The 27,285-nt window shown below is 38.9% G+C and overlaps 3 protein-coding genes across 6 annotated transcripts; 1 reads left to right on the top strand and 2 right to left on the bottom strand.

Moving 5' to 3' along the window:
* Positions 1-5,443: 5,443 nt before the first annotated feature.
* mis18a (MIS18 kinetochore protein A) lies at positions 5,444-9,683 on the bottom strand. Its single transcript, XM_066651630.1, has 5 exons — positions 9,363-9,683; positions 8,026-8,092; positions 7,387-7,509; positions 6,867-6,969; positions 5,444-5,874 (listed from the first exon to the last, which is right to left on the bottom strand). The coding sequence occupies exons 1-5, from the start codon at positions 9,571-9,573 to the stop codon at positions 5,782-5,784; spliced, it is 597 nt and encodes a 198-aa protein (XP_066507727.1). The 5' UTR covers positions 9,574-9,683; the 3' UTR covers positions 5,444-5,781.
* A 1,842-nt stretch (positions 9,684-11,525) lies between these two features.
* On the top strand, positions 11,526-22,994 carry eva1c (eva-1 homolog C (C. elegans)). Of its 4 annotated transcripts, XM_066651240.1 has the most exons (9): positions 11,528-11,876; positions 12,002-12,087; positions 14,385-14,554; positions 15,912-16,035; positions 17,205-17,357; positions 17,753-17,896; positions 20,683-20,760; positions 20,853-20,942; positions 22,188-22,992. In XM_066651240.1, the coding sequence occupies exons 2-9, from the start codon at positions 12,063-12,065 to the stop codon at positions 22,556-22,558; spliced, it is 1,155 nt and encodes a 384-aa protein (XP_066507337.1). In that variant the 5' UTR covers positions 11,528-11,876; positions 12,002-12,062; the 3' UTR covers positions 22,559-22,992. The 4 variants fall into 4 exon arrangements, with proteins under 4 accessions (XP_066507336.1, XP_066507338.1, XP_066507335.1 ...); XM_066651239.1 differs by having other exon boundaries at positions 11,526-12,087; positions 15,915-16,035; positions 22,188-22,994; XM_066651241.1 differs by lacking the exon at positions 12,002-12,087 and having other exon boundaries at positions 11,527-11,876; positions 22,188-22,993.
* On the bottom strand, positions 22,981-27,038 carry cfap298 (cilia and flagella associated protein 298). Its single transcript, XM_066651242.1, has 7 exons — positions 26,531-27,038; positions 25,903-26,070; positions 25,437-25,504; positions 25,186-25,344; positions 24,275-24,406; positions 23,817-23,912; positions 22,981-23,655 (listed from the first exon to the last, which is right to left on the bottom strand). The coding sequence occupies exons 1-7, from the start codon at positions 26,667-26,669 to the stop codon at positions 23,545-23,547; spliced, it is 873 nt and encodes a 290-aa protein (XP_066507339.1). The 5' UTR covers positions 26,670-27,038; the 3' UTR covers positions 22,981-23,544.
* Between the last annotated feature and the right edge of the window lie 247 nt (positions 27,039-27,285).

Below are 27,285 nucleotides of genomic sequence, written 5' to 3'. Positions count from 1 at the left end.
CTAATATTCTGGCCCGGTCTCTGTACTTTTATTTAGGTTTATCTTGTTCTCTGACCTTTGTTTCTTGCTTTAGTTTTCATGATTTAGTCTTTATCTTCTGTTTTCACCTTAGTTGGCCCTTTTTCTTTTGTAGTCCTATTTTGACAGTATCTGTATTTCCTTGGGGTGGCACGGTGGCGCAGCAGGTAGTGTCGCAGTCACACAGCTCCAGGGACCTGGAGGTTGTGGGTTTGATTCCCGCTCCAGGTGACTGCCTGTGAGGCGTTGGTGTGTTCTCCCCGTGTCCGCGTGGGTTTCCTCCGGTTGCTCCGGTTTCCTCCCACAGTCCAAAAACACACGTTGGTAGGTGGATTGGCAACTCAAAAGTGTCCATAGGTGTGTGAATGTGTGAGTGAGTGTGTCTGTGTTGCCTTGTGAAGGACTGGCGCCCCCTCCAGGGTGTATTCCCGCCTTGCGCCCAATGATTCCAGGTAGGCTCTGGACACACCGCGACCCTGAATTGGATAAGCGATTACAGATAATGAATGAATGAATGTATTTCCTTGTGTTAATTACTAAGAAATCACTCTCTTCCAATGAACATATCTGGCAATTTAATTGGCACTCATGTATTCTATACATACATACATACATACACAAATAATTCTGGATTTTGTCAATCCATTTGTTTGTGTGTGAATAAAGACAGGGCTAATGATAATAATGGGATTTGTTTCTCATTATTATGACTACAATTTCCATATTAATGACAGAATATCTCATAGTACTAAAATTATAATTGCCTTAGTAAGTCATTATTATGGGATAATAATGATGAAAAACATTATATATAATAATATATTAATCATATTATAAATTATTAAACATATTTAATATCACCCTGTGACACATTGACCCATTCACTTATAAAGAATATATATATTTGTTTATAAATTACTTCTATTAATTCCCTTTAAAAATTATATTTTCCAATTATCCAATTCATGGCACATAATTATTATTGTTATAAAAAAGCCTTGTAAAACCTTCCAAAGTGATGTATATAATCTAAAATATTATTAACTGCAGACAGCATCTGAATATACAGTATAAGAGAAATTTTGAGATAAGTTAAATAAAGAAATAATTAAATTAAATAAGACATTATGTGTTATGATGTTTCCCCTTCTTAAACAAACATACAAACAATAAAACAATGTACAAAAAATGTACATATCACACTGTAATATACTGTAACTTTACTGTACTCTGATATACTGTTAATAATTGTTCAGTTTATGCTGCTCAGACCTTGTGCATATGTCACACTCTCATCTTTTTCCTTGGACTCCTTTCACCTGGACACTTTTGCCTATTTTTAGTACATTACTTTTTATCTTTTGATTTACTTTTTATTTTAGCTAATGTTTTATATTTGAGGATATTGTTAATAGCCCATGTATCAATTTAATTAGTGACATTTCACCAAGACAGAATCCTTCACATTTGAAAATACTGCTGCTGTGGTGGGACCATCAAGGGTTCATCTTCAGTATATTTAACATTTTTTTATTTTATTTTTTTATGTAAAATGTGAACTGATTTTCTCATTCATTCATTTTAACTATGTTTTATATTTTTGCAGAAAGGAGAGTGCAGAGTCAATTAAATGTACACAGCTGAACCTCAAGACGACTGTTGTAACACTGTCTGCACCTGTATTGAACAAACATGTCCCTGCACAGAACATACTTTCTGGCAGAATATGGGTGTGTAACATTCTTCTTTATGACAAGAATGATTTTCAAAAGAAAGTTCCTCCAAACTACTTTAAAGGAGAAGGAAACAAAAACACTCATAACATTAATTGGAAATCAGTGCAAAAGATTTTATTCCAAGTAATTCTGGAGCATAGATATTGGTCGATTCATCCCGAAAATTCCACACAATGAGAAGCTACTCTGTTGAATTGATGTGGTCAACTAAAAATCGGCAAAAATTGAGATACATATTTTTGTTTGGACAGCTGAGATATGTTGTGCTCATGTCCAGAATGACTTACAATTCAAATCCTGTTACAGAAGGAAGTGAATGTAGCGGTAGGAGTCTTACCTAAGGACTCTTATCAGTGTATCAGTGTATTTATGTAAACTGATAAATGAACAATGCACAGCCAGTAGCATTATGTTACTTCTGTTAGTGTCACCGCTTAAAACCACAGATTTCGCAATTCTGGGTTCAATCCTTGCCTTTGTGACTGTCTATGAGGAGAGTGTCTTTTACCTGTGTCTGCATGGGTTTCTCCTGGTGCTACAACCAGACTGTTACTATGTAGCTTCTTAAATGTATGAAGGGTGGAGTATAGCAGGTCTTCCTTTGGAGTGGTCAAGGATTGGAAGGTTGTTTCTATGGCGATGGCCTGTTCCTGGGTGGGACGGTGACCGTGGGGTTGCTCTCTGATTACTTCAGGAGATTGTAGAGGATACTTGCCTCCAGACAGTCTGTCTGCATTATTCATCAGCATACAGCCAGACCCTATCGTCGACTGAGGGCCTGCGTGTCTGGACAAGGTGAGGGAGAGGAAGGGAGGGGAGCGAGTGGGTGAGTGTGGGGTGGGTGTGTGGGGGCAGTTTGCATCGATCACACTGAAAAGTGCCCAGCATCAGCGCTTCGGCTGCGGGGGGCTATGGGGTCTTCAGAGCGCAGGCGCAGAGCTCCAGCCCATTCATCAACACGACAGCTTCTGGAGCAGCAGGTGAAATAATGAGGCTGAAAGAAAAATCACAGCCTCTCAAACAAAGAGCGGCACAGCCCAACATCTGGCTGGCAATGCCACCTCTAGTGCAGGCTGGAAAGCTGGTAGACTGAGAATAGCTGGAGATCCTGCCCTGTATATTAAGGCGTTTTGCCTGCTAATAATCTGATACAAATAAGCAACTAATTAAGACTTCAAACACTACACCCTTAACAAAGGGGTTGTGGTTTGGTGCTTCACATCAGTGTCTTTGTTTACATGTGGTTGCTCTTATTTTGTACTGTGGTATAGGAAACATGTAGGGCGGAGCTAATAAATGTTACAAAAATCACAAAGGCTTTGTGATTGTTTTAGTGTTTGTAATATTTGTACGACAATTCATATAACACTTGCATAATTTGTAGCATCAGTGTGTTCTTTGTCCATATTCTTATATATAAAAATTAAACAAAAGACCTAAGACAATTTTGTTGATTCAAAGGCAATGTTTGTGATTTTAATCCAATAAATTTGTTTTAAAAAATGTAGAGAATATTTTTTCACCATTTGCTAGCTCTCCAGTCTGTTTACACACTGGAAAAGGTCCCATTTTTGCACACACACTTTAGTTGGTAAATAGAAACAAAGAAAATGCCTCAATTTAAAATGAATCAGGATTGTTCTCTGTGCATCGCTGGCCTTGCCATTTGGCTACTTGTCTTGGTGTGAGTGAATGAGTGTGTATGTGAATGTCTATATGTGTGTATGTCCAGATATGGATTGACAATCCATCCTAGGGCCCGATGCAGTCTTCTGGGTGGACGATTGTTACTGGTTGAGAGTACATACCATTCCATCTTAAAAGATACAAATTCAGGAGACTTCAATCTGCGTGAAAGTAAACATTTACTGAAAGTGCTGCAAAACTAACAAGCTCAAGTTAGAAGCAGGTTTCTGTGGTAATTCAAACTGCAAATAAAAACTTACACAAACATACAGTTACAGCTTAATACATGCAGAGCTTCTGAATGAATACCAATGGGAGGGGGGTGTTTGATTTGCTGTGAAAACAGGAGTTCTCCAGAATCATCAACATTGCCTTTAAAGAATCACAAATATTTACCTATTGAATGTAACAGTTTATTTAAATGTACCACTGTTTAGATAGGAACATGTATATAAGCTAGAATATATAACTTGAATGGGGAAAAGAAATCTGACTTTCACAAAAAACAAAATTATATGCATGATGTCATGGATGTGGACCATTCGGTCCCACTGAAAATAAGATGAAACAAAAGTATTTTCCTCAAGTAATTTCGCTCTAGCTAAAGCTGTAATGGCTGAATGATATATTAGAGGTAACTTTAGCTTGCAGATATTCATTCAGTAGACAACAGAGAAGACTAATTCAGTCTACTAACAAAATAACATTGGCTATTTTTATTCATTCACTGCTTGTAACTGCTTTATTCAGTTCAGGGTCACAGTGAATCCAGAGTCTACCCAGAATCACTGGGTGCAAGGTGGGAACACACCCTGGAGGGGGTGCCAGTCCTTTGCGGGGCAACACACACTCACACATATGGACACTTTTGAGTCGCCAATCCACCTACCAACATGGTTTTGAACCGTGGGAGGACACCGTTGCACCCTGTGAAAACCCATGTGGACATGGGGAGGATACATTAAACTCCTTACAGACATCAGCTGCAAAGGACTGGCACCCCCTCCAGGGTGTGTTCCCACCTTGCACCTTGCTTCTGGGTAGGCTCTGGACTCACTGTGACCCTGAACTGTATAAGCAGTTACAGAAAATGAATGAATGAATAAATGAACCAATGAATAACTGGTTTAGGTTTGAGGAGGAACAGTTTGAGAAACACTTTGTTAGGGGACCAGAACTGGAGTGAAACAACTACCCCTTAAACACACAAACCATACATTCAACAAAGAGCCATGCTGCCTGTGGTTTTCCTCCTTCCCTGTTGATGCGGTTACAACTATTGCCTATTTTGGCGGGATGAGAAGTGGCGGGGTGGTGATGAAGGAAAGGAGGGGGTTAAAAGGTGGGATGGGGAAAGAGAAAGAAACGGGGGGGGACGTGGGGACGGTTGAGAAGGAGAAAGAAATAAACCCCTGGGGAATTAGAGGCTGGAAGCCCCGCCCCCTTAGCCAATCAGCAGCGCGTGTTTCTGCGCTTTCTGACGGACAGGAGGCGGCGCGCGCTGGCTGGCCGGCTCGCGCTCCAGGAAACGGTGACGCGATGGCAACAGCAGCAGCGCCGCGTGCGCGCTGTGTTTCCATGGCAGCCGTGCCTTGGATACAGCGCGCTGTGTTTCCATGGCAGCCGTGCCTTGGATACAGCGCGCTGGTTGGTCTACAGATCGCCTTCAACATCCGGGCGACTTGTTGTTGTTATGCTCCCCGGCGCTGGAGGTTGGGGGGCTTCTCTTCGCCTCGTCTCGCAGCTCGCGGGGCTCGGTGCAAGAGATGCTCCCGCCTCCCGGCCCTGGCGTGTTGCTAGGCACACTCGCCGAGAAACGTAAACAAAAAACCAGAGCACGAGCCGCCCTCATTCACCCCCACCATCTACTCACCCACCTCCCACCAACGGCACTTGTTATTGAGGAGTGAAAATACACGTGTGTTGGGGGGATTGTTTTGGTCCCAAAGGTTTACACAAAAAAAAAAAAAGCATGAACATAAACACAAACAAGGCAAACCAAACAAATTTTAATTCACATATGAGAGTATACAATATAAACTCTATAATCTATACATGTACAGGAGGACCATAAACAACAGAACAACAAATTCAAAAAGGGGCTGATGACATCATTGACTTTCTGGATGGTTTCTGTGAACAACACAAAAAGCTGGATGTACTTCTGAAGAGGAGTTATAGACTACTGCAAATCTCTGTATCCAAATCTTCAGCCAAACATATTTGATTACTTCCAAACATGAGGAAAGTGATGTACATTTCAGTGATGTGCAATTAAAACAAAATAGCAGAATACAGAAAATATCACATTTACAGAAAAACACAGCATCTTACAAAGCACTTAATTACAGCTCACGCTTGTTCCGGACTTGCTCTGAATGTCCATCTCGACCTCCAAAAGTCTTTGTCCGATTGTCACTGCTAGAGATTTGATCTGTGAAACATATGAGTGTTATTGAGAGCAATGACAAAAACATCTCTCATGAAAACAAGACTTCATATGTTCATATTTGGCAAACACAAAGCATGTGACAATATTCTGTCAACTATTCCTAATAAATCTAGACATTGTTTGATGTTGTATCTTTGTTCAAACATTAGGAATCAGACAAAAATGGACTAGTCTGATGTGCACCTGGTGTTTGAATGAGTCAGTTCTATATTAATTTCTAAAAATATGAAAACATAAGCCTTTGCTGGGTTTCTCTAGGTGACATCATTGTGTCTGAAATTCTTGAACAGGTCCTAATAGCTCTTTGTTTGCCGGACACGCTCCCACTGTCGTCTCTAACAAAGAAGTCTTCCGTCACGGAAAGACTGCCCTCTGCTGTCTGTGCACACGATCAGAAAACAACACACGCTTTCCTGTGTATTTACAATAAGGGTCTCAGTCAGTCTGCTTTAATGGGAAATCTGGAGCTGTTTGTCAAGAACAAAAGATTTTTTTTTAAATGAGTCACTGTTAAACTTGGATATTTAAATTGGGTGTCTGTAAAAAACAAAACAAAACATGCATTCTAACCCAATCAAAAACAGCTGAACAAATTCAGACTCTTCAGACATTTCAGTCTGGCTTTATGAGCCATATTTAATACAGAATATTAATATGTGTATTTTCCATCTGTTGAAATCTTTCTAACTCAGCTAGCTCTCTTGCTCAGTACTTAAACCTTATGTTTTCATTAGTTTGCAACCTCCATTTTTATTTTAAACAGAAGTGTATTCAGTATGGCCAGTAAAAAATAATGCCACACATAAATCTGTATTTCCATTAAAGCTTTACAGTAAAATATTACAAATCAATCTTGCTGTGTATTGCTGTAGGGACACAGTGTTTACTGGAAGAATTACTCTATGATTACTAATAAAATTAAATTATTAATCATATTTATCTCTGTCTTTCTAATGTACACATACTGAGTTTACCTTTGTCATTTGCTGCTCAATGATCTCTTGAAACTCTAATGTCACTGGCATTCCTCCACTGTCCACGGCTGCCATCTGCTGGTCAGAAGAACCTAACACATAACTGCACAGACAAAGACAGTTTGTAAGTAGTCAAGACTCTGAAACAAAATCTATCACTCTGGTATAATACCAGGATCATACATGATATTTGTGCAGAGATAAAGGACAATTATTCTGTTTCAATAGATAAAGATGAAAATAAAGCCAAATAAGAGATTTTTAAAAAGAAAAATTACCAAAATATAAATTTGAATAATAATACAAAAATAAAAATCATGGGTGCCGTTTGTGCACTTGGATTTCTATGTATGTAAAAATAAATAATAATTTGGAATATAAAAAAACAAAAGATTACATTTAAATATAAACACACAAATGCTTTTGGACACAGGAAATAAAAGACCACATACTAAGGGAGCAGTAAATATTTGTGGAAAAAAGTAAAATGAATGACTGTATAAATGAATGTTCTGTTTACCTCTCAATATTTTCAACACCAAAGCAGTAAAGTGACCTCTTGAAATCCAGTTCTTTTGGAGTTGATGTGTACATGAGCCCAAGTGTTGAGCCACAACCATGACACATGATATTCAACAAAACGCTGAAAAATTTTAAATAACAAAGAGGGTTACGTTTTTAAGAAATGATACAAGGACTCAGTCTTGGGGGCGGGGTTAGGGGTAAGTTTTATGCCAGCGACATTTCAAAAAAAGGCAATTTATCAACAATTAATAATTCTAGATTTTTTTGTCTGTTTGGGGATGGAACACAGCAAATTATCCAAAATTAAACATTGGATTTTCTAAATATTCGTATGTTGTGTAAGTCAATACCCCCAGTCTTTGCAAAATCATACCCTGTGACTCATTGTCTTTAGGTGTGAGGATGTCTTTAGAATATTTTCAGCCTCCTATTGAATGAGGAGCTGAAATATATGTTATCTTTATTTATTTTATTTTTTTTTATTATAAGAGGATTCACAAATCACTGCCTTGATTGTATTTGAATCTCATGTGCTGTCCTGACTTTTTTTGCATGCAGGTTAGTTTTATTATTCAAGACAATTCAATGATATGGAAGACCAAAAAAACAGAGCAAAGAAGTTTTTAATTCTTACCATCCTGGTTCATAAGGTGTGCAAGACATGTAAGGATCTTTGCCAATCACAACATTGTCATTGACCTCTGAAAAAATAAAGACACACTGTCAAAATTAACATAATACAAGGAAGACCAAATCTTTTAAGTCACAACCATTAGCAAAGGACATTGTCTTTTAGAAAATCATTCATTCATTATCTGTAACTGCTTATCCAGTTCAGGGTTGCAGTCGGTCCAGAGCCTACCTGGAATCATTGGGCACAAGGCGGGGGCGCCAGTCCTTCACAGGGCAACACAGACACACACACATTCACTCACATCTACGGACACTTTTGAGTCACCAATCCACCTACCAACACGTGTTTTTGGACTGTGGGAGGAAACCGGAGCATCTGCAGACATGGGGAGAGAACTCACCAACTCCTCACAGACAGTCACCCGGAGCGGGAATCGAACCCACAACCTCCAGGCCCCTGGAGCTGTGTGATTGCGACACTACCTGCTGCGCCACCGTGCCGCCCTTTTAAAAAATCACCTCTCACTAATTACTTTCTAAAGGACCCCTTCCCTTGCTGATTACATTTTATAAACACACGATGGGTTTGGGGGGTGGCACGGTGGTGCAGCAGGTAGTGTCGCAGTCACACAGCTCCAGGGGCCTGGAGGTTATGGGTTCGATTCCCGCTCCGGGTGACTGTCTGTGAGGAGTTGGTGTGTTCTCCCCGTGTCCACGTGGGTTTCCTCCGGGTGCTCCGGTTTCCTCCCACAGTCCAAAAACACACGTTGGTAGGTGGATTGGTGACTCAAAAGTGTCCGTAGGTGTGAGTGTGTCTATGTTGCCCTGTGAAGGACTGGGGCTCCCTCCAGGGCGCCCAATGATTCCAGGTAGGCTCTGGATCCACCGCGACCCTGAACTGGATAAACGCTTACAGATAATGAATGAATGTGAAGATCAAGTTAGATACAGCGTTCTGAATAAACAAATCAACATGAGTGAACGACGAAACTGACTTCTTTTAAATGTTTAAACAGAAATGTTAAGTCCAGGAAATTAGCAGGATATTATGAGACAACAAATATATTTTAATATGCCGTTTAGAAATGCAAAATTGAAAAGCCATTTACTGTTTGTCATAAAAGGTTAATAAGGCAGCATCAATCTTTGCTAGAAATTGAATTCAGTCGAAATGAAAAATAACCACAATCATTTATGTGCATTTCAGAATTTGGCAGAATTCAGAACAGGATTTTGTGCGAGGGCTGGGAAATGACTGTTTGTTGTTTCAGTGCTGTTGACGTTCACCACTGTTCAACCACTGGACTAATGTATGTCAGTGTTTATGTACTGACTCACTCTTAAGCAGGATTTGGTTGAGCTCCTCGTCGCTCCCGGCCCAGCTCAGGGAGTCTCCCACCGGCCGTCGGCATTTCCCGCAGAGGAACACCGCGGGAGCGTCTTCGTCCTCCGCTGCCGCTCCGCCGCGAACCACCGTGCTCTCGCTCTCACTCTCACACACCACGAACGTGTCTGCGAGGCTGGACCCTCCGCCTGCCTTACCCGCCATTCGTGGAGCTTATTCCCACGGTTTGTTTACAACTCAGTACCAACAATACCCGCCGATTTTCACTGCTCTTCTTCTCAGCCGTTCACCGGACAACAAACCCCATTTACAGCGCCCACTACTGCACTGGAGACGGCCTACATTATGCGACGTTATTCACACTGAAATATCACTGTATTAGGAACACCTACCTTGTATCTACAGTCATTGTCCATTTTATCAGCTCCACTGACCATACAGGAGCAATTTGTAATTCCAGTTACACTCCACCTGTTATATATATATATATATATATATATATACACACACACACATTGATATATATTGGTGTCTGGTAAAAGCCAACTTTGATTGACGGCTGATCTGCACATGAAGGCAAACATTGTCAAATGTGTCATTCTTGTCACAGCACCGATAAAGAAGACTAGTTGTGGATGCCTTCTCATACAACATAAACATATTGAATATTGCTTTTGATAGGGTATTTACAACCCAAATCAATCAATGGATCAAAATGTCACATTGAGTTTAAAACTAATTACTGGCTTAACAGATTTAAGGTGCATATTTTATAGTATTAAGGTGTGCCATGGGCTCTGTGGTCCTATTGAGAGCTATGGGATATGGAGCTATGACCTACACCCCCAAAAGGGTGATGTTATTGTGATGTTTATGGTTGTTGATGTTATATAGTGTGTAAGTGTTTAGTTTGTTCTGGTGTTTTGTTCATATCATTCCCTGCCTTAGCAAAGTGGTCTGCCAGGTCTGAATTGGACAGTTGTACCAACCAAAGGAGAATGAGATGGGCAGAGAATGGACAGTGTCAGGCTGAACCAATAGGTCCACAGGCAAAAAGAATTTTGCCGCTAGAACTTCCCAGGCTCCCATGTGGTTTAATATGGTGGTCCCTGGAATGGTAAAATGTTAAGTGGGTGTCTATCTGCCTACATCATTGGCTCCTTGTTCCCATTGTGTGTGAACGGTTTATTCTATAACGACAGTTTTTAGTATATATTATATGTTTTCTTCATCAAAGTGGACATCTCCTGAAACAGTGCACCATGGGATAGATATTAAATGTTAGTAGATTAGATTTTATTAGCTTGTAAATAGCCAAATAGTAAGTAGGCTTTATTCATATATCATTATGTGTATGCATAATATCACTCATACATATACTCTAGCAATTGCCTAGCAACATTTTGTAACTACCTGGGATATCCTAGCAACTAGCAACACCCTAGCAAACACCATGTACCATAGCAACCCCTTACCAAGCATTGTAGTTCTGGCTGTCACCTGGTCTCATTATTTGTGGGGAGGGCCAACGATGAGGCTTTAGCAACCTTCTTCATCTGAAGACCCAGGAGGCTCAAGCCACTAAAAAACATCTACCAATCTATCAATAGTATTAAGGCTGTAGCAACCAAGATAGTACAGCAATATCAATTAGCTATGGAAATGGGAATAAAACCTGACCTGAACATTTAAAAAATAAGAGGCTGATTTCTTGAAAAGCAAGAAATGTGCTTTTTGCTCATTCATTCATTTTCTGTGTAGGCTTTATCCAGTTCAAGACCACTGTAGGTCCAGAGCCAAACCAGAAACACCGTGCACAGGGCAGGAATATTGGACAAGGTGTTGGACAGAGTATCACACACACATTAGAGCTTTGGACAATTTGGCGTAGTTAATCCACCTACCAGCATGTGTTTTTGGACTGTGGGAGGACACTGGAGCACCCAGAGGAAACCCACACAGACACGAACAAAACACTCACAGCACATTCACAGACTGGAGCTGTGTGACAGTCATTCTGCCTGTTGCAACACTTTGCTGTCCCAGAGTCAAATCTGTTGCAACAAATATTAAAGTGTTTAGTCTTTATTCTACTGTTTACAGGGCGAACGCTCCTCCGCCTCGGATCCAATCAGCGTTCGGAACTCTAACTCCGTGCCACGCCCCCTTCCACAGGAGCGACACTTTTCCTTTAAAGCAGTAAACATGACGGTAATGGCAGCTCCAGGACTAAGTACTTGTCTAAAACCGCTCATCGTCTCCTGAACCCTCCGGGGACACTTTGGAGAGAGTCGAGTGGTATTTTTTTTAGAAGAATGTGACTTGTGGCGCACTTCTTATTTTCTCTGGCACGGAATCACTTTGTGAATCGTGTTTGTCAGCGGCGGATGGTTCTGGTTCTGGTTCTGGAGGCGTTTTTCTGCTGGGTTTCGTCTGGCTTGCGGTTTTTGGACTGTGGGGTTTCACTCAATTACTGAGACTGAGACTGAGACTGAAGCCCATGACAGGTGAGGGAGGCGTTGGCTGGACTCTTTTATTGGAATTCCTGGTAAATTCCCTCCTCCTCGGGGCTTTAATGAAGCTTTGATGCAGAAGCCGAGGTGTTGAGTATGGTCTCCTGCTGTTCACACAGACCCCGGAGAGCTCAGCGTATTCTTTATTTAATCCTCACCTTCCTCCTGTGGAGCTCGGAAATGAACGGACTCTCAGACTTCTCAAGTTAGTGTCTTTATTTCAGAATTTTTACTCCAGTTATAAATACAGTAATGATAATATGATATGGACAAGGCTTTCTTTACAGGACATACAGTTAAAATGCACTTTACATACACTTTATTACAATACAAAATTACTTGGGCTACATATTTTATAAAATGCTGTAGGTATTTATGTAGAGTAGTTACATTTTCAAGTTAGTTATGCTAATATAGTTATGCACTGTCAATAGGACTGCACACTGGAGCATGATCCTGTAAACTTAACATACTCAATGCCAAGTGACAGTGTGGTATAAAATACACATGATTGGCCTGTGATTGTGATTTCTAAAGTAATGGAGTTCCATCCATTAGCTTTGGGATGAGTTTGAGTGGCGAATATGATACAGAACGAATCAAATGGAATGGGTGACTAATGTTTTCAGACTGGAGTACTTAAAGTACTTTATTCTTTAAAAACTTGTTTTGGATGTGATAATTCTGCTTTATTTCTTGATCCCTACTTGGTACATTATGGCCAAAAAGTCGTGTGGACACCATTAATTCATTCATTCATTGTCTGTAACAGCGCTATCCAGTTCAGAATCACTGGCAGCAAGATGGGGACACACCCCGAATGGGGAACCAGTCCATCGTAGGGAATCACACACTCCCACATTCACACATTTACTCAGACATATGGACACATTTTTGAGTAGCCAGTCCGCCTACCTACATGGGTTTTTGGACTGTGGGAGGAAACCAGAGCACTTGAAGGAAACCCACACAGACACGGAAAGAACACACCAATCTCCTTGACAGCTCACAGACAGCTCGAACCCATAACCCCAGGACCCTGGAGCTTTGTGACAGCACCACTACCTGTTGTGCTTAAGGTTATTAATAATAAGTAGTCCCCATTTGATATAGTAACAGCATTCATTCTGGTAAATATAGGAAGGTTGCTGTGATTGTTTCATTGTATTCACCCTATAGAATATTACTTGGGTCAAGTACCGATGTTGAATATTTATTAGTGTTTATTGCAACTCCAACTCCTCCCAAATGTTTTGAATTGCACTTTTCTCCACAGTTCAAATAAACACAGTTCCACTGATTCTCATGTCAATTAAGTACATATATAATAGATATCTGGCATTAAAGGGAAAGTCTAAGATTGTAATAAAAAACACATATTATAAAATTCAAGTGAGTAATTTTTGCTTCAACCTTTGTTTCTCTCCGGTTTGTTTGCAAACCAGAAACTGGCATAATGTTTTTACAAAACCATGGTGTTGGTAAACAAGTTAAAAAAACAAACAAAGTGGTTTGGTCAGACATGCTTCCTCAGTCTTCCTCTTTTGCACATGGCACAAATTTCCAAATAATGAAAAGAGACTAGGATATTGCTTTATTCTTGCTCCATAAGTAAGTTAAATTGCCTTTTTAAATTTTTTTTTTTAATATTGACTGTTACAGATTATTTAGATAGAAATTTTGGAGGCTACTAACTGCATGAAAGTAAAAAAGTAAAAAGTGATACAAAACTAAACAATTACAGCTAGAACAAGTTTCTGAGGTATTTCAAGCAATAAATAAAAACTTACAGACTTGTTAATATTCAGCCACGTACCAACAACAGTCATTTTATTCCTCAAATGTACCGTTCCTCCTTAAAAGACGTAGAGCTTCTAACTGTAAACAAACCATAGAGAACTGCAGCTGGTGACTTTAAACTCAAATGTAGCTGGTCCAGGGCCTCCCATTTAATTTCATGTTCTTCTGTTGTTATACAAGTTACATTTGCACAGTTGGGCATTTGTTTCTGCAATGAGTGTACAATAAAGCAGCTGAATGAACTCACTGAATAGAGCATGTGTGTTAAAGGTTTTGGATTTATTTAGAATAAAAAGAATCACAAGAAATAACAATAGCATATTAGTCTGCACTATAAATAGTTATTTTTAGCCCGTGCATTGTGTCTCAGAAAAACAGTTTAAAAAATGCCACTCCCTTGCTATCTTTTGTAGCTGTGATTCGGCAGCTTTGCAGCTGGTGGTCATTGATTATTACACTGTTGGGATTTGGCATGTGTATCCACTGGTGGCTTGGTAGACGAATTGCAATAACACAAACCCTCTGGTGAAATTGACTAGTGCAGTTGAAGTCGCAGCACTTTTTCTTGATTATTTTTGCTTTCTCTGGAGATTCATCATGATTGAGAAATACTAGACAAGCTAGCTAAGAAGTAATTTTCATGTCTCAAGTTAAACTGGTAAACAGTGTTTTTTTATTTATTTTTTTTTTTTTTTCCACCAGACTACTTGTATAGGATCATTAACAGTCACTCTGTGCATGCTCGTGACGGAGAACATGCATTGCTCTCCTGCCCACGCCACTCCACTATTTCCGTGCACACAGCTTTCTACGGGCAAGAGCATGTTGGGAAGGAGCTCACAGCCAGCTGCTCAAAGCACACAGCCTTACAGGTGAGGAGGCCTGTCACAGAGCTTCACTCAGATACACTGTTTATTATATAGCACATCTTACACCATGATCTTATGTATTTAAGTATATTTATAATGAATGTCTTAAATGTCTTAAAGAAGCAATCATATACTCATATAATCATATAATTTAAGAGGGTTAATATCTCTGTGTACTCATTAATAGCATAGAATAGGTCATGTAGTCCTAAGCTGTTATGAAAACAAGACAAAAGCCTCATAAGATCTACACCGAGAGATAAAATCCATGACGTCAGTCACCACATTATAAAAGCAGGTAATCTGTAGTCAGACAGAGAAAAACATGGGTTTCAAATTAACAGGGCAGAACCAAAACCTACATTGTCTCTATAGATGGACACATTCACTGTAAAATGGATTGTATCACTGGGGGATTTTCTGTATGAGCCAAGAAGATAGTTGTGCTTTTGCATCTCTTAGATCAGATAAGCCCAAATCGAAATATCAAAGGGGAATTCCTGCAATTATCCAGGTATTAAAGGTGACGTTCATGATTTTAATAATAAAAGGTTTTATGTTAAAGCCTAAGGATATTTCTTCACCATTTGCTAGCTCTCCAGGCTGTTTACGTGCGCAAAACAAGTCTAATGTGTTTACAAAGCCCCAGAGTCTCTGTAAATCAAGTGTCTAAAATAAACAGTGTCTTCATCCAGTATGCTAGACTCTCTATCTCTCTCTGATTGCAGCACTGAAAAATCAGTTTTTTAGACAATGGAGAGAACTCTAATCTTTAAAAAAGCATGAACCGAGATGAGAATATTGCTCTATTCCTGCTCCTTATGTGGGAAATATTGACTTTTTTTTCAAAAAACTTTTTTTTCAAATTACTTTAGGTGGAACTGATGCCAAATTTGGGAGAGCGCTAACTGCATTAAAGCAAACAGATCGAAAGTGCTACAAAACTAAACAACTTGAGTTACAAATGAGATTCTGTGGTAATTCAAACAGTGAAAAAAAAAAACTTAGAGACAAGTTAATCTTGAGCTAAAAACAAACAACAATAGTTTTCTTCCTCAGACATACTGTTTCACCTTAAAAGATGTGGAGCTTCTGAACATAAACAAACCAGACAGAACAGCATTTCTCCACAATCGTAGACATTCCCTTTAAGATGTAAACATATTTATTCAGAGCGGTCTCATTCAGTCTGATTTCTCTACGGAGAATCATATCACTCTGAATGAATGTTTTTGAATTGTGCAGAAGTTTTGAAAAATAAACACATTAACTATTATAGAAACTATTAAATTGTAGTATAGTGCAAAATAAGTCTCCAAAACATTACCCTGAAACACTTTTCCATCCTTCTCCCCACCAGAAGATGTTGTCTGAATGCCAAGGCCGTAGATACTGCCAAGTTCTGGTTCATCATCACATGTTTGGATATGACCCTTGCCCTGGAACCCCTAAATACCTTCATGTGTCATACAGCTGTAAACCCAGTGAGTAGCTACCCATGTATTATTGCAGGGATTCTCTTTTTGAACTTACCCCAAATGTACAGTATACCATTTAAATGAATAATTGAATAATTGAAATAAATGTTTAATTTAATTATATAAATAATTGATTTGAATCGTAAGTTTTCAAAATGACATACACAAGGGACAAAATGACATACACAAAAGACAATGTGCTAGAGATAGAAAAACAAACTTTTTTAAAAATACCTTGTTGAAATTTGTTCTTAACATTTCTCAGTAATCAGTAGCAAATTTTTGTTTGCCATAAGCCATTGACTGGTCGTTATAATTGCTAACACGCTTTTTGCATGTCTTCACTGGGATTTTGGACAACTCCTCTTTTTTGACCAGGTCTTTGAGGTTGGAGGCCTTCCTTGCTCTACTTCTGGTCTTTAGTTCCATTCTCTTGGAGAAATGAAGACCAGCCATTTTGGGGTGTCTGCTGGAGTGTCTGCAATGAGATGCTGGTACCAGTATTGCTCAAAATAATCAGGATGGCCTCAGTGGTGGTTACACTTGGATTCTTCTTGGCTTCTCATCAATATTCTGGCCAGTACAGGGGTCACATTTGACTTCGTACCATGCCCTTTGACATTTTTGGCAGCATGGAGCTCCTTGTGCTTTTTGACGATGCTTTGCACTGTGAACACCAGCATTTGAAAAAGCTGGATATGGCTTTATAGATATTATCCATTTTGTGAGCACCACTACGAGCAAGAGTAGGTGATTTTAACATGAATATGGTAGAAAACTACTGCATGAGCTGTTCGTTTGTTTTATGAACATGTCATTTTTACTAACATGTTAAACAAAAAAACCCAGAACCAATTTGTCATTTCTATCTCTAGCCCAACATCTTGCTCTTTTGCTTGTTTATTTCATTTTAAGACAAATAGAAACTTATGAGTCAAATACAGTCTTCTATATAGCAAACTCTGGCATGGGTATGAAAAGATTTGTGGGTAAACGGCCGGGTGATTTGTAAAATAAAATAATATTTAAACGTGGAACTTCTCCAGAGATCCCATTTGTAATTTAATGACTGTATCTTTGCTTCTGGCCCCTGGTTTGGAAAGCCTGTGTTAATTTCTTTGGGCTACAGACTAAGATATTTCTCTATGAACCAAGCTGTGATCTTGTCTTCTCAGCTGAACACAAGAACAGGACGAGCTGTGAGGGAGATAACATGCTGCTTCACTGTAAGTATCCTAAGGTGCTAAACATCTACTGGGCCATTTATGGGAGAGAACTCGAAGAGAGAGAAGCTTGTCTGACACAGGAAGAACAGCCTCCTCCCTTTGGTGCGTAAATCAGTCTAAATGTCTTATGAAATAATTAATTTTTGGAGCGATTGGTCTCTCTCAACCAGAATGAGCTAATAAAAAAACAATGTCAGTTTATACTTGAACAGTTTGAACTTTGTCAGTGTATACGTTTAAGATCTTTAAACATATGTTGGTCTGCACTTTTACATGTCCCTGTTTGACAAAACCTTGTATCTACAAAATAGTAACTTTTTTTCAGCTGAAAGCAATTTTAATTTTTAAAGGAAGTTAGTAGAAACATTTATTCCTAATCATTTTGGAGCATTTTCACTGGTTATTTTTTCATGAGATATCAAAAAATATAAATTGGCAAAAACTACCAAATGTATTGTCCAGACCCTGGTGATATTAATTTGTATTTGTTTTGACAGAGTGTTTATACCATGGGGCCTTAACTGCTGTACGAAGGGCCTGTTATGGAAAGCAGCGGTGCCGCCTTGCTGTTGATGATCAGCATTTTAGAAATCCCTGTGCTCCTGGAACAAGAAAGTACCTCACCATCCTCTATTCTTGTGGTATAAATATTTTTATGAACATATTATTTTCATGTACATCTATCATTCGGATGTAGTTTGGAGCTGTAATTTGGCTATACACACAAAAACAATATAACAAAGCAGGCGGAGCTTATGCAGGCATACCTAATTTAATCATTGAGCTTTCTATAAATCACTTATACATAAATTAAATAGTGATTTATGGGTGTTTATTTTGTTAGACCTTTGCACTTCAGACACTGAAAAAGTTTTTTTCAACTTTTAATCGAACCAAAGGAAGTCGTGTAGAACACACAAAGAGCCAAGACACTTTTAACACACTAAATGTTAAATATAGAGTTAAATCTTATACTCAGAATTGAAAATCTTATTGAATCTGAAAATGGGTATCACTACCATCATATGCAAATAGCATTACAGTTCACATATGCACACAAGGCATTAATACCATATTTTTTTCTGTATCTGAAAATATTGAGCATATCAAGATACAACTTTTTGTCTCAAATCAAATTAGGATTTTGTGAATCGTTAATCCTCTAGATCAGTGGTTCCCAAGGTTGTGGGTGCAGGGTTGTTGCAGGGGGTCCGCAGCAAGGCACATGAATCAGATACATAATGCATGACACTTGTAATAATTCCACTGTAAACGTGATTTGTCATTTTATTTTGTTTTGCTCAAGCACTGCTTTAGTTCAAGGTAAAATTACAAACCAATTGTGTCAAATGTAATTGCACACAATGCTGTGTCTGATTCATTCATACCAGAGCAACATGCACTAACATGTCAGTATCATTTTATCACTGCTGGAATTTTACAAAACATTCCTGTTTTATCTTTTTTATAGTCATTGAGAATATACAGCATAATTCCAAGCAATAGCATATGTAGGCCAAAACAATAAAGACCTGTACTTTCAGTTTCAGTACAGGCAGGCTTTGGTTACAGCAAGTAAGGCTGAATTTTGGTGCCATCATACACATATAGTTAGCACTGGGACTAAATATCTTGTTAATTAAATATTTGTTTCTAGTCTTAGTGGTTATTTATGCTGTTATTATGCTGTATTAATTGTAATACACCACAATGACGTATTTCCACTTGAAATAAAACCTTCAGCAAATGTCAGACAGCACATAAAAATTCTCTTTGTCAACTAAAGAAAAAATATTTTGTAAAAATATATTATTATTATTATTTATAATTTTGTCTACAACAATATCCTGTCAAATAAAGAACAACTATTTTAATTTGCCACTATCCCTGTATTCTTACAGTAATGGAAATATTATGCTAGCTAAGGCTAGCTGGAAACATATAAACATATAAACTGGCAACTCATATTAATGTTTTCTCAGCTCAAACAAACCTACTTCATATCAGAATTTTCAGAAAAGGATAAAGAGTAAAGCCTGCCACACAGCTAGTGAAACACTGACATATGCCTATCAAAAATGAATTATTGATGTGATGTTGACCTTAAATCTTGTCGGTTCTTTACTTTGTGAATAGTTTTTGAGTGTGGGAAAGTGGGGAAAGTCTCATGGACTCCCCCTGCCACATGTTGGTTTGCAGGCATATCAATACCTTTTCTTCCTGAAGGACAATGCCACAAAAAACAACATTGTTCAGGAATAGAAACAGAGAAAATGCCCTGGCATCTGGAGACCCAATGGCCTTCCTGTAGGACTTCCTGCAATTGGTTTGAATGCCAGGCCTTTGTTGCCGATTGGCATCAGGCTCTTTTACATATATAATATAATTACTCATCAGCCCTGGAGATGCTGTAATTCCAACCCGGTCTCACACCTACTTGTGATATAGGATACATAGGAGACTGCAATTTGTGACATGGTCACATATTTTCGACATTTTATGAGACTATATCACAATTATAAGTGTATGGGTACTTACCATACAAACCGTCATACCAGAGCCCCCGTGTTATGCGACAGTAACACTGTCGCATTACAGGCATTATTACCATCCGTTAATACCACTGTCTTATATTTATTTACAGAAAATGTAACGTTACTAATTCATTATTTGCTAAAATATTGAAGCAAATAATGGCTAGTGAAATGTCCTTTTCCGTATTAACCTTTTGAAAATTAGTCAAAATAACATTAAGTGAAAGAAATGTTCTTGTTAGAGTTAAAGCTAAAGTAGGACACCAATAATAAGCGTTACTTAGGAGAAATATTATAATAAAACACTTTATGCCTAATTTATGTAATTCGCATTATGCCTTTTTCTATGTTATATGAGTAATGACGCCTGTAATGAGGGAGAGTTTTCGTGTTTCTGTCGCATAGTGTTTGTATGATAATTACCCATACACTTATGATTGTGATGTTGTCACATAAAATGTCGAAAATATGCGACTATGTCACGAATTGAAGTCTCCTATATATGTGACTATATCACGAGTGAGTGTGAGACTGGGTTGGTAATTCCCATGCCAGCTTGGTTCCTTAGACAGAACATTGGGAGTTTGCACAGTGCTATTTGAACAGAGAATAGTGCAGTTAATTTAAAACCGTGTCATGTTTGTCCTTGACCTAGCTTTCACAGTAGTACTGCACAGAAGGAAGAAATGAAATGTTCTGTCATTTCAGTATTGTACACACTTCAGGTTAAGAAGAGAAAATGTTTACTGAACAATAATTAATATAATAGTTTCCTTCTATGTCTTTAGAGTCATAAAGATCAAAACTACTGTTACTCTATCTTAAATATATATTTTATGACTAGTCTTACTAATGTTACTCAACATAGTGGTCACTCTTGCTGTTCTATTCAGTTCCACAGAGTTTATTCAAAGAGGCTGACCCTGACTTTTTCAGAACTACCTCAGCTCCCCATGAGACCACCAAGGCAGGTAACCACATGCAGTTATATCATTTGGTGACTTACGTGTGACAAAACTGTGCGAATGGCTGCATATAATTTTTTTAACCTCAAACTTCCTAGAGGACCTCCCCAATGTCAGAGATTCCAGATTGCCAGAGAATAATGGAATTATTGTGAGCAATTCTCTCATGGTATACGGCTACATCAAAGGTAGAGAATTATCTTTTCCATTTTATAGCTTTAGTTTCCCTTTTAAAGACATAAACTTAAGTACAATTTGTCTTAACTCATTTGAGTCTCCACCATTGCTCAACCCAATGATAGCCAATGAGACCCCTATCGGACCACCACATAGAAGGTAGGATTTGGATCATGGATCATTTTCACCATTGCAGTGATACTGATGTGGTAGTGGTATATGTTGCGTGTGTCATGCTGGTATAAGTGGATCAGACACAGCACTGCTGCTGGAGTTTTTAAACACTGTATCCACTTACTGACCACTCTGTTAGACATACCTATGCCATTGGTCCAGCTTGTAGGTATAAACTCAGAGACAGTAGAACAGTTTGTTAGTCGACGTCTAGTCCTTCGTCAGTGGTCACGGGACACTGTTGCCAGAATATTTTTAGTTGATGGACTATTTGCAGTCCAGCAGTGACACTGAGGGCTTTAAAAACTCGAGCAGCACTGCTCTGTCTGATCCATTACATCAGTGTCACTGCAGTGCTGAGAATGATCCACCGCCCAATTCATACCTGTACTTTGGTGGCCCTGACCATTGATTGGCAGGGTGAAATGGGGAAAAGAATGTTATAGTATGTAATTGTAGAACTACAAAGTGCTCCAGTATTGTCAGTGGAGCTGATAAAATAGACAATGAATGTTAATACAAGGTATGGAAGAGATTGGTTTGTGTACTTCTGAACTCTCAAATGTGCACTTGTCTTTGTAATGTAGAGTTTATTTACTGCAACCCTTTTATAAAAATTCCCTTTTTGTGTCTTTGTGGATGAAATGTTCTTGCTGACACAGTACAGCCAATGGTTTGTAGACACTATTTGTAATTGTGTGCTTTTAACTACTTTAAGGTGCACACAGTTTGCACAAAGACATTGTGCATGCACTGCTTGTATTAATCTCCCTAGAAAAAAACATGAAATACAACACTCTGAAGCAGCTGTATATGAACTTAAGGTTAGCATGCTCAATCAAAAATGTATGTTAGAGGGCTATAACCTGCACTGGGTTTGTTATTCAATATTAGCACCTGGCCTCACTAATGTTGTGGCTAAATGCTATAAAATCTTCAAAGAAATATTTCAGTGTCTAGGATACAGCTCCCCTGAAGGAGTGAAGGGTGTTACTGCAGAAAATGGAGAAAAGCTACCATTTGGCTCTGTATATTTTGAGCTTGTTTTATGACCAATAACGTTGTGCTTTTTCACCCTTTAGAACATGCAGAAATGGCAGGTCTGCTCTTTGTCTCCAGTGTGTGTTTGGGGCTGCTTGTTGTTCTGTTGGCCATTTCCATAAGGATAACATGTACTAGACAACATGAAGGAAGAAAACCTCTACACAAGAAAACTCTAGAGGAACCAAAGACTGAAGCTGAGGACGATGATAGTGATGATGAAGAGGAATCTGAGCCACTGATGGACAGTTCCATGATGTCAGAGGTGGGCAGGAAAGTGTATTGTTGGGAAGAAATTAATTATACCACTGAGGCAGCGGAGTTGATGGAGAGGTTAGAACGAAGGGAACTGGTCATCCAGGAGATCAGAATGAATGCGTATCTCAATGGTACCTCCAGTACTAATCAGTGAGCTACATGTGCACATGAATTTGACCATTCAGGTTGGCCTGTTTTGTTATAATGGAGATATATATATCTCATCACTGTCCAAAGAAAACTATGTATCTCCATTTTTCTACATCTACATTTGAAGTCATCAGCTGCTCCAAAATTGTTTGGAATAAAATCTCAACACTGAATTGCATTAGAAAAAAGAAAGAATGCTTTGGCATTGTCAGGTAGTTGTCAGTTTTATATGGACAGCAACCATGCATAAGTCTATAGCCATCATGTTATGTAGGAAGACAAATGGATCCTCAGGTAATGATCACTGTGTGGTCATTTGAGAAATATATTTTTTACTTATCCACCTGACACTGTTTTATATATTTCTTATTAAAACTTTATGTAAGTATTTCATACTGAATAAAATATCTTTCTAACAAGAAAAGGACAAATCATTAACCCAAAGATGCTTTAATTCACACTTTTAAACTTTGGAGCCTGACAGATACACAAGGAGAAATGAACAATTCCTTCGACCTGAGTTGTGGATTTCCTCATTTACAGGGTGTTGTACAAAAGTCTGTTGCTCTGATCTCACTGCACTACACCTCACTCCTGGCCTTGAGGAACAAATGTGTAACAACTCTTTACAGCCACTGAATGAAGGGCACAGCTCCGGAACCTATGCAGCAACATCCTGCCAGTAAACAGCATCACATTTCAATAGAGCAAGTGCCAGCATCACAGACAAAGGGAGGAAAGGTGTTGCATCCTCATTTCAGCAAATTCTGCAAGAGAGCTCCATGCTTTTCAATGAGTAGTGATTCAAGGTCATATATAATTCACATTTAAATGGCACAAAACAAGCATTTCCAACTGTATTTACAATATTAAATCACTATTAAAAAGAGTAGGAACAGTCTGGATTCGCAGCATGTGAAGTCATCCAGTTTGTAGGTGGACACTAAGGCATCAAAATCTGCATCAGTAGAATAACCACAGGTCTGATGATTATCTTGGACCCCATTTGATATTGGTAAGTCCCTGAAACTGTCTCTTTAAAGCTTGTCTGTCTGACCACTCTGACTGCAAATAGGAATTATCATCTGCGTCATCCAGCTTCTGCAAAGGAAAGTATACAGGAAAAGTCATAGTTAATGTTTTTATGTCTGTATGGAAAACTAGAGTCAGATAAAGCACATGTCAGATGCTGGTGTTAAAGTAAGTTTTAAGTTTCCTTAAATGGCATGAGTTAAAATGAACAAACTCAGGCAGGGTCTCACCTTGAGTTCTTCCTGTCTCCTGTAATAGTGCAACATCATCTGTTTCTGCTCCTCCTCACTGACCAAAGGCTCCCGTGCTGGTGCCCCCTGACCCCTCTGAAAGAAAGAACAATTTAGACTAATACAGGTATCATGCTAAGTATTAAGTGTATAATTTACACAAAGTACAGTGGTACACTGAAACTGAAGGGTTTTGTTCAGAAATATTACAGGATATTCTGTTTTTCCCCTCAATGTATAATCGGATGGGAGTGGGCTTGGCATAATAGTGGCCTATTAATACGATATTTTTTACAAAAACATACCCGTGTTATTCCTGTCAAACTCCACAACTGATGATCTTTCAATCTTTTTTTTTTTTTTGCACATCCAGAAAATCAAAAACAAGTCACAATCATGTCCATGCAGAACCTAGATATCCACAACTTACTTAAAGCCAAAGCAAGGCTTAAACTCACTTTCTGGATCTTCACCACAATCTTTGTCTTCTCATTCTTTCCAATGTAATCTTGCAGTTTTTTGCCATGTTGCATTTCTTTAGATGCCCACCACAGCTGAGCCTCTTCCTCTGGGATCACCTGCAGAGAGGCCTTCAGAGAATATGGAATTTACTTTACCCTCTGTTTCTTTTAGGCTGTTTTAATTACATTCATATTCATATTTTACATTGTCTTACTAAGAAAAAGGCATTTATTTTGAAATGGCCAATTCAAATGACCACCAATGCTCCATTAAATTGTTTTGTTCCTTCAGTGAATTACTGGAACGTAATTCCAGTTCCCACAAGCTCTGCAGAGAAAGGATGAACATTGAAATATACACTGAAAACTAACAGTACTGTACTTAATGGAGACACACATGGAACTGTTTGATATTCTAGTTGATATTCTAGAATTAAAAATAATAATAAATTGTAACACATTAGTTAAAATAATTATCATAATTAATTAGTTCACATCCAAAGTATATTGAGTTTTGCAAAAAATAATTGTTATTTTTTTCTTATAAACTTTGAAATATCTCCTGAAATCTGATCTTGTCACCATGCCCTAGCAGGCAGGAAAATAAAACAAAATATGCATTTCCTCCTTCCACCAACCCCACATATCACTAAGCTAGAAACCCTCCCTGATAGTGTTCCCTTGGAACCAGGTCACAGTGTGAAGGTAGATGTATTCATGTTGACTTTAAAGACTGTAGTGCAGGAAAGCAATGGGGTGTGAAAACTGTGGAGTACTTAGACTGTCTTGTTGATTCAAGCTTGAAAGACAGTGAGAAATTAACTGTTAGCATAAATAACTGTATAAACTTAACATTCAGCCAGAGTTTAAGCTCAAGCCTGTGAAATGTGCAAAACATTGTAGGAAACCTGTGTTCCAGAAAGATCCTCCTGATTTTCAAACTCCATCCGGATGGGATCATGTGGTGGAAGGCCCATTGGGTAAACTATCATTACTGCTCCACGCAACTGGTCCAGAGCCTCTTTGACCATGTCCATGGTGACACACACATTTGCCTGGACTTGTTTCTTCAAGAGGAAGGAAAATATGAGAGGTAACAGGCCAACATTCTCAATTTATACTCACATTAATCATGCAGTTTACAGTTCAGACTACTTACTTTTGATACCAGAGCTTTGGCTTCTTCCACAGTCTTCTTCAAAACATTCTTCATTTTTTCATTGGGAGCTGAAATAAGGATTAAGTTCATTTCAGCTCATTCATTCATTGTCTGTAACTGCTTATCCAATTCAGGGTCGTGGTGGGCCCAGAGCTTACCCGGAATCACTGTACGCAGGAACACACAGGGCGACACACACTCACTCACACCTACAGACACATTTGAGTTGCCAATCCACCTACCAATGTGTGTTTTTGGACTGTGGGAAGAAACACACACGGACACAGGGAGAACACAACAAACTCCTCACAGTCACCCGGAGAAGGACTTGAACCCACAAGTCCCTGGAGCAGTGCGACTGCAACACTACCTGCTGCGCCACCGGGCCGCCTGTTCCGTTTCAGCTCAGCTTTTGGAAAATAATGAATGAAGAGAATGTTTTTGGTACAAAGAACAAAGTGCTTACCACGTCCATTTCTACGTCCAATTTCATCCTTCTTGAACTCTGCCCCTCCGCTAGGGATGCACTGCTCTTCCCATTCATCCTTCAATTTTAGGTCTGTGATCTGATCCTCTGTAAGGCCTTGCATATTAGGGGGAAGTGCGACTCCATGATCTGCCAGTTCTGGAATTTCTGTAGAAGCACACAGACAGAAAAATTATATTTAATTAACCACATAATTTTCAGTATCAGACATATTTATCTCCACTATTTCTTATTGTGTTTATTGTGCTCCTGAAGAGAATATCTGGTGGGCTGTTGTTTTACATTTTTAATTATACTGTATTTGTAACCCTACAGAAGGGTTTCAGTTCTCTGCAGCACTAATCCAGCTAAATGTAGACTCATATCACATTTCATAAATATGTATGCACTGAAAATGATGTACATATAGGTAGTGTCGCAGTCACACAGCTCTAGCGCTGTTCCATGCGACTGTCTGTGAGGAGTTTGGTGTGTTCTCTATACCATTTAAACCTACACTTGCAATTAGTAAGTGAATTAATAAGCTGTATTATACTATGTCCGGCAGGTGTGCAACTTCTAAGTGTTACATTAAATATGAAATATCATAACGCTATGCTGGACCTACCAGAGCAAATCCTGTCCACCTTCAGTCTGCTGTTGTATATTTCAGTGACCTGTTGGATGAGGGCCTGAATAGACACGTCCACCGTGGTGTTAAAGAGAAACTGACTCTCGTCTCCTCGTTTAACATGAAGCTGGACCATGGCTGACGATAAGAGGACCAACTTGGTACAAAAGAAGTCAGAAGGCGTTTAGTTTGTGGCGAACTATCGCAGAGTGAAGAGAGCTCACTCAACCGAGCCCAGGGCTTTATTGACCTAAGTTACTGTTTGCCCCCGTTGCCATGGAGCCCGACTCTCTTCCTGCCCCTCTCAGCTCTAGAAATTTCTTCAGCCCCTCGCGCTTCAGGCGTTTAGCTTCAGAGCAAACGCTGAGCTCTGAGGCGGTGACACAGAACGCAGAAGAAAGAAACTAAATATGAATGAAGCAGTTAAACGTGGTCATGTCGTTCTCCAGGGCCTCTGTGGCAGTTCATCACATCTCCGTTTACTACAGTCTTCGCTGACCACATCCGCGATGTATCGCGTCACAGCCGAGCACCGTAGTTTATCTACTATAAGAGCCCGCGGTTTTTGTCTGAATACAATATCAAGCGATTGACAGGAGTCGATACTACACACGTTTTTCCTAATAATTAAAAATACTTTTGAAAGATGTGAAAACATTAATATAATACAATGTATAATATAATGTTACAACACACCCAGTTGTTATTAACAAACTCAAAATACTGCAGAACCAGCAGGCGAAAAGTACGAA

This window comes from Hoplias malabaricus, chromosome 18, assembly GCF_029633855.1.
Source record: "Hoplias malabaricus isolate fHopMal1 chromosome 18, fHopMal1.hap1, whole genome shotgun sequence".
In the NCBI taxonomy this organism is placed as follows: Eukaryota; Metazoa; Chordata; class Actinopteri; order Characiformes; family Erythrinidae; genus Hoplias; species Hoplias malabaricus.
Note: the sequence above shows the minus strand (reverse complement) of the source record. Positions and strands in the feature narration are given on the sequence as shown.